The sequence below is a fragment of the Otolemur garnettii genome, unplaced genomic scaffold, assembly GCF_000181295.1.
Source record: "Otolemur garnettii isolate 467f Iridium unplaced genomic scaffold, OtoGar3 scaffold00233, whole genome shotgun sequence".
In the NCBI taxonomy this organism is placed as follows: domain Eukaryota; kingdom Metazoa; phylum Chordata; class Mammalia; order Primates; family Galagidae; genus Otolemur; species Otolemur garnettii.
The window spans coordinates 559,615-566,715 of record NW_003852628.1 but is presented as its reverse complement, the minus strand read 5'-3'; the positions used below and the strand labels follow the sequence as shown (position 1 = coordinate 566,715).

Here is a 7,101-nt window from a genome sequence, read left to right as displayed (position 1 = left end):
GCCCGGCTATTTTTTGGTTGCAGCCGTCATTGTTGTTTTGGCGGGTCCGGGCTGGGGATTCGAACCCACCACCTTAGGTGTACATGGCTGGCGCCTTAGCCGGTTGAGCTATAGGCGCCAAGCCGGGGCACTTTCTTGACAAAAGGAGATGGTAGCACAGAACTGCAGTTAAAAGCACAGAACCCTGCTTCCAGAATTTGAACTGGATTTTTCCCTTTCTTTTCACCGTGGCTAAGCACTTTATAAGCCTCAGTTTTCTCATAGAGAAAATGAAATGATAATAATTCTACCTTAGGGGGCTGCTGAGAGGATTCAATAAATTAATGCTTAAGAACACTTAAAATAGTCCTTGACATATCTTAAGCATGTAATAACAGTGGTTCTTCTTTGCACTAAATTTGCCTCGCCTTGGTTAGGACATTTAAAATAGATTGTAAATGTGCCTGGAGTGTATGGAGTTTCCTTATGAGTCTGGGCACGTCACTACTCCCTTTTCCCTTCAGCCAGGCAAACATTAAACCTCATCCCCATGGCCGGAGTGGGGGTCTAAAACTCTCCCCTCCTTCTTGGGTCCCTGGATATTCCAGCTTCCTCCTGAGTCTGTGGACTCCTGTCTCATGACTGCCATTTCCCACAAGTAGCATCCCTCCCTGTGCAAGGCCTTTCCATGGCTTCCCAGTGCCCTGAGGACAATCCCCCACTGCTTTCACATGACCTAGCAAGTCCTCTGTGAGCTGGTTCTTGCCCACCTCTGCAGCCCCATCTTTGCCACTTCCTCATGATAAGGAAATATTTACAGTTCCTTGAATACAACGTGTCCTCATTTCACTCTGAGCCTCCATGCAAGCTGTTTATGCTCATCTCACATCCTTTGCCTGACTTGTTCAACAGTACTGAGGCTCCTCCTTCTCCAAACCCCCCCCTCCCCCAGACTGATCAGGACAGCCCTGTCTATCCCTGGCTGTCACTTTCTGGTGGGGTAGCAGAGGATATGCTTCCCTCACTGGACCGGGCACTTGTGAGGGTAAGCCCTCTTAACTGCTGGAGGCATACCACCACTGAAGGGGGCCAGCCAGGGGACTGAAGCAGTCAGTCCGTTTGACCTTCGGCAAACTAGAAAACTCCAAGAGATGGCTTAGGTGATCTGGGGAGAGGTGAATGGGTGAATCCCGAGGTGGGTGGGATGGGGCATGGAGACTCTACCGGTCCTTGTGCAGCTTCAGAAGCCTCTTCACATCTTCTCTGCCCCTGGGGACTGGGCCAGCCTTTTCCAAAGCCTCCTTCAGGAGCTGGCTCTTCTCCAGGCCGAAGACGTGAGGGGGAGCAGCCCCCTTAGCAGGGGGTGGAGGCAGTATTGGGGGTGGTGGGGGAATAGGGGATTGGAGACTGTAGGGAGGGGGTGGAAAAGCTGAGTCTGGAGGACTGGGGGATAGGGGAGGAGGTAGGAAGATGGGGGGCTGGGATGCAGAGGCTCCTGGAGGAGGGATTGCTGGTTTTAGGGGAGAGTATGGAGAAGTCATTTTGAGGTCTACAGGAGAGACTGAAGGGGTGAGAATGGGAAGGGAAAGGATCCTTCAAAAGGGCTTGGCTTCAGGGATGGAGATTTTAAAGGTTTTAGATCTGAGCTTCAGAACTTGGGTGCTAAGCAATGGCTCTGAAAGCACCAAGGCTAAAATTTGAAACCATGGATTCAGGGAATGGGACTCACTCAAGTCAGGGAGGAACTGAGGATTAATGGAATGGGGTCCTTAAATCTGGAACCACAGCTGTGGTACAGGTCTGGGGTGTGTTGGGATGTTTAGGGAGGGACATTTAGGAGGACTCACTAGGAGTTAACCTATTCTCTGAGACTAGATTTGGAAACTCATGGGTCAAATACAAGATATGAAAAGCAGGAGTCAAGGGTCTAAACTTTAGGCCTGTGAACCTCAACCTGTGGGTCGGGACATTATAGGGTCGTGGCATTAGGAAGGTTGAAAACCACTGGAAGGGACTTAGGGACTTAGCCCAAGACTAAATATTTGGGGAACTTAGGTCTTGTACCCCTTCAAATCCCAGGCCCGAATATGGAAACTTGAGCTGACCTTTGAGTCAGAGATCAAGAGGTCAAAAATGACACCAGTCAGGGAAAACGGCCTAGTTGTGGAGATGGTCCTGACATCACAGAGCAACAGGAAAAGTCTGTGGGTTGAAGACTCTAAGATCGGAGGCCGGACGGAGGCGCAGTAAGAGCTGGAAAAGAAAAAAAAAGCGTAAGGAAATAAGACTCGGATAACCCTCCCGCAAAATGGCGGCCCCCGCACAGCGCCTTTCGCAAGTCACATGGTAGCACTCACAACAGGTGCCCACCCCACTTGGCGATCACGTGATAGAATGCTAGGCGGGGAGAAAAATAGTAGTTTCCAAAGAACGGCCTCCGGAAAGGACTGTTAGAACCGATTGGCAAAAAACTCGTGACCTCCACTGATTGGTCCATAGGGGGGGTGGGGCGGAGTTTTTCTGCCTCGGCGGGAGCCCAAGTGTCGTTTTGATTGGTCAGATCAATTTACTCTGATTGGGCAAGCTATTGATTTTCAGCACTGGGATTGGCTTATGGAAAGGCAAAGGTGGGGCTAAGAGAGAAAGCTTCATGGTATGATATCGCGAACACGGCTACTTGTGTGGACTGAAGCCCTGTTGGTGAGTTGCTTCGGGTACAGGCGAGTATGGGCGCCAGACAAGTGCAATTGATGTCTGGGTCTTCCTACGCTTCGTCTGGGAAACCTCAGGGCGCCAGTATCGCGCCCAAAATTCGTCTCTTTTCTTACCTGGCTCATACATCCGGGTTTTTTCTCTAGGGCGGCCCTTTGGGCGTGTGGGCCAATGGGAGTTGCCATTTAGGACGCTCCGCCTTCTGGGTCATATAGAGCATCCTGGGGCTGGTAGTAGACCTCTCGAGATTTCCCTCTGCACGCGCGCGGGCAGGGGAAGCCGAGTTCAGCTCGCGCTTTGTTGCCCGGGCGGTTCCTCCATTCTGTCCCGCGCGCCCACCTTACCAGACTTCCTCTGGAAGGGAAGATCTTTGAGCAGCCCTTTAAGCGAGCGTTGGGGCAAAGGATTTGGAGAAACCCGGGACTAAAGTCACCTTTATCCTTTTTTAAGCCCTACCTCGGCACCTCACTCACTCCATGGCAGTTCCCGAGGCCCGCCCCAACCACACTATTTATATCAACAACCTCAATGAGAAGATCAAGAAGGATGGTGAGTTCTGTCCTCAACAATCCCCTAGTTCTGCCCTTTAACTTTGTCACTTTTGCTTATTCTTGAAGGTTTCCCCTCACAGAATCCTTTCTCCAGTTAGCCTTCCCCATCCCCCTCTTCCCTCAGGTGGCTGCCCCCGACTGACCACAGGCCATGGCATTCTCCGTCAGGCCCTGATCTCTGGGCTATCGTGGGGTCTGTCTATCCACTTAGTGGCCTTTGAGCTCTGTGAGGGTAGGGGCTGGGACGTTTCTGGTCATTAGTGTTTTCAGTGATCAGTCCACAGTGAAAATGTACAGTAATAATGATGACTTAACACTCAGTATCATGGGCTGATTCGTGTACTTTTATATAAATCTGAATTATATTTAATTCTCACAAGAAGCCTGTAGTAAGAGGCTGGATGCAGAGGCTCATGCATGTAATCCCAGCGTTCGGGGTGCCTTGAGTACTCCCTTGAGACCAGCCTGCCAAGAATGAGACTCCTTCTCTACTAAAAATAGAAAAATACTAGCTGGGTATGGCGGGGGCACCTGTAGTCCCAGCTCTTCAGGAGACTCAGACAAGAGGATTGCTTGAGCCCAAGAGTTTGAGGTTGCTGTGAGCTATGATGATACCATGGTACTCTACCCAGGGCGACAGAGTGAGCCTGTCTCAAAGGAAAAAAAAAGCCTGTAGGAAGAACCTGTTGTAATGCTTATTTCTCAGGAAATTGAGACTCAAGGTGATGTGACTTCCTCAAGGTCACATAGCAAGGAAAATGGTTGATGCCACTTGTGTGCAATTCTGCTTAACAATTGAATTTAACTCAGAAAGACTTTTCCACTTTTTTTTTTTTTTTTGAGACAGATCCTCAAGCTGTCCCCCTGGGTAGAGTGCAGTGGCATCACAGCTCACAGCAACCTCCAACTCCTGGGCTCAAGTGAGTCTCCTGCCTCAGGCTCCTAAGTAGCTGGGACTACAGGCCCCCGCCACAGCGCCTGGCTATTTTTTGGTTGTAGCCGTCATTGTTGTTTGGCAGGCCCGGGCTGGATTCGAACCCGCCACCTTAGGTGTATGTGGCTGGCACCTTAGCCACTTGAGCCACAGGCACCGAGCCTTTTCCAGTTTCTTGAGTATTTCTCACCTTTGTTGAACTTCATTTTCCGTATCTGAAAACTGGGCAGAATCCTATCTTCTTTGCATGGATCTTGTGGGGCGATTATTTTATCGAAACTTTTGTGCAGGGCTTTTTATGGTAGCAGCCATTTTTTAAGGGCTGCATAAATAATTATCTTTTTGATTATCAAAAGAAAATTAAAAGAGCTTCCTGGGATTAAGTTTGCATTTGCCAATAAAGTTGCTGTTGAGAAAAAGAAAATCAGGAATGTAAATTTTACTTATAATTTTAGAGTGTGGTACGTGGTCAGTGCTAGAGGAACACTGGTGACAGAAGACCTGGTTCTGCAGGACAGTGTCAGCCCAGAGTAGTCAGGGTCATGATAGCACAGGCAGAGACAGGGATTCATTTAGCTTCATGGAAAAGAAGACAGGAACGTCACATAGAAGAAGCAGTATCTATGTTACAGTGAGGGTGACAAGGATTCCTAACTTGGGCTATCTTGGTCTTCGGACCAAAAGAACCTAGAGCATTCTGGACATTACAAGTAGTTTTGTGGGCCTGTGACTCCCAGAGAAGCTTCCAGAGAGCAGTGCTCTGATGGCTTTTGGCTGTGAGACATTAAGACTTTGTTCTGGGAGTGCTGGGGAGCCAGGCTGCACCCTGTCCTGACTGTGTGTCTTATACAACATCTTCCCAGCTGTGGAGGGTGAACTTGAATGGGCAAGAGGGGAGGCTGGAGAGTGAGGAGAGGCCCAGAGTCCAGTGGAAGGACTGAGGTCTGAACAAGGTTTGTGGGGATGGAGCTTGGAGAGGGAAGCTGGAAATGTCACCACCAGGAAAATTTTGGGGGAATTGCTTCAAAACACCTGTTCCCATCTCCTATTCCAACATATATACGCACCTTCTCTTCTTTTCTCTTCTAGTATCTCTTTCACCAAGCAGCTTTAGCTTTGGTTCAGCTATCTTGTGTGCTTAAAATATTGGTACTCCCTTCTAGATGGTGAGAGGGATCCTTGTTCACCTTGAATCCCACCAACTGTCAAGTTAGACTGATTGCTGGTGAGGTGTGGTACTGGGTTCAGATGGATTTGTGTCATGTGGTCCCAGCTCTGACATGTACTTCCCCTCATCCTCAGGATACTTGCCCTGGAAGCTGAGGAATTCTCTGAGAACCTGTTTCCATCTTGGTAAAATCAGGGCAGTCTTAGTTGTCACCTCATGGGGTTGTTGTGAAGGTTTAGTGACGTTATTTTCATAAAGCACTTCATGGTGTCTTTAGTGGTGAATGTTTGTGGAGACATTTCTGTGCTGGGGTCTGCACTAGGCATGAAGATGCTGCAGCAAACAAATGGGGCATGTTTACAGCTCTTGAGGAGAGAGACAAGTAAACATATCACGTCAGGAGGTAGAAAATGCCATGAAGGAAAAGCAAGTAGGGTAAAGGGATCTTCGGGGCATTTACACATGATTCTGAGGTACCAGCATGTGTGCTGAGCCCTGGGTTACTAGGCGGCAGCTATGTAAATACCAAGGTGAGGGAGGATGTTTCAGATAGAGGGAGTAGTCAGTCCCAATGCCCTGGGGCAGGATTGATGTGTTGGCTGAGAGGGGGCTGGGAGGCCAGTGTGGCTGGAGACTCAGGTGTGCAGTAGAGTGTAGGCAAAGATGAAACTGCCAAGGTTACATTACACAGGCCTGTGTCAAGGTGCTGGTGGCTGTAAAAAGAGGTGTTCATTAACTGTTTACTATGTTCCAGGTGCCATTCTGAGCCCTTTGCACATATGTACTCATTTCCTTTTATAGCAGGTCTCGTAGGTACTATTACTGTCTTTATCTCACAGAAGAGCATACTTGGCAACTTGAATGGTTCTTAGCAGCTGTTCCTGCTAGGTCTTTTTTTTTTTTTTTTTGAGATGGAAAGACTTCTCAGTCTGTCACCCTGGGTAGATTACAGTGGTATCATAGCTCATATCAACCTCAAACTCTCAGACCCAAGTGATTTTCTTGCCTCAGCCTCCAAAGTAGCTGGGACTACAGGTGCCTGCCACAACGCTTGCCTATTATTTAGACACAGGGTCTCACTCTGGTTCAGCCTGGTCTCGAACCTGTGAACTTGGGCAATCCACCCGCCTCAGCCACCACACCCAGCCTGGAGTCTTGCTGTTGCTCAGGCTGGTCTCGAACTCCTGAAATCGTGACCCACCCGCCTCAGTCTCCCAGAGTGCTAGGATTATAGTTGTGAGCCACTGCGTCTGAGAGGACACTGATCCACACCTTTCTGGATGCTGTCAGTTTGGCTGATGGCTTCGCATCTGGGTTCACTTCCTCTGGAATGAAGTGTTTGGGATGTTCAAATCTTAAGACATGATGCCAAGGCCTTTGGTCACCTGTGGGTCTTTTCTTTCTCCACTGCAGAGCTGAAGAAGTCCCTGTATGCCATCTTCTCCCAGTTTGGCCAGATCCTGGATATCCTGGTATCCCGAAGCCTGAAGATGAGAGGCCAGGCCTTTGTTATCTTCAAGGAGGTCAGCAGTGCCACCAATGCCCTTCGCTCCATGCAGGGTTTCCCATTTTATGACAAGCCCATGGTGAGCATTGTGGGTATGGAAGTTGTGTGTGTGCAAAATGCTAGAGGAGACTGAGTGGGCCTGCTTGGAGTAGTGGGGTGTAGGGGTCTGGTTACCAAGGTGTGGTGCATCAGGCTCGGGGTGGGGTGAGGTGGGGGGTTGGAGGGGGGAGGGGTTGGGCCAGGACCACGA

At 49.4% G+C, this 7,101-nt stretch overlaps 2 protein-coding genes across 4 annotated transcripts in view; one reads left to right on the top strand and one right to left on the bottom strand.

Moving 5' to 3' along the window:
• CUNH19orf54 (chromosome unknown C19orf54 homolog) overlaps window positions 1-2,287 on the bottom strand; it is a 6,220-nt gene extending 3,933 nt beyond the window's left edge. Inside the window, exon 1 of one of the 2 annotated variants that reach the window (XM_012812930.2) lies at window positions 1,204-2,287. In XM_012812930.2, the coding sequence (XP_012668384.1) occupies window positions 1,204-1,520 (317 nt within the window). In that variant the 5' untranslated portion in view covers window positions 1,521-2,287. The remainder of the gene's footprint in view (window positions 1-1,203) is intronic. The other variant, XM_023508235.1, reaches the window with a different exon arrangement.
• A 329-nt stretch (window positions 2,288-2,616) lies between these two features.
• SNRPA (small nuclear ribonucleoprotein polypeptide A) overlaps window positions 2,617-7,101 on the top strand; it is a 12,221-nt gene continuing 7,736 nt past the window's right edge. The window contains exons 1-3 of one of the 2 annotated variants that reach the window (XM_003802097.3): window positions 2,617-2,679; window positions 3,142-3,240; window positions 6,758-6,930. In XM_003802097.3, coding sequence (XP_003802145.1) covers window positions 3,168-3,240; window positions 6,758-6,930 — 246 coding nt within the window. In that variant the 5' untranslated portion in view covers window positions 2,617-2,679; window positions 3,142-3,167. Of the gene's footprint in view, window positions 2,680-2,969; window positions 3,241-6,757; window positions 6,931-7,101 lie in introns of those variants that run through there. The other variant, XM_023508230.1, reaches the window with a different exon arrangement.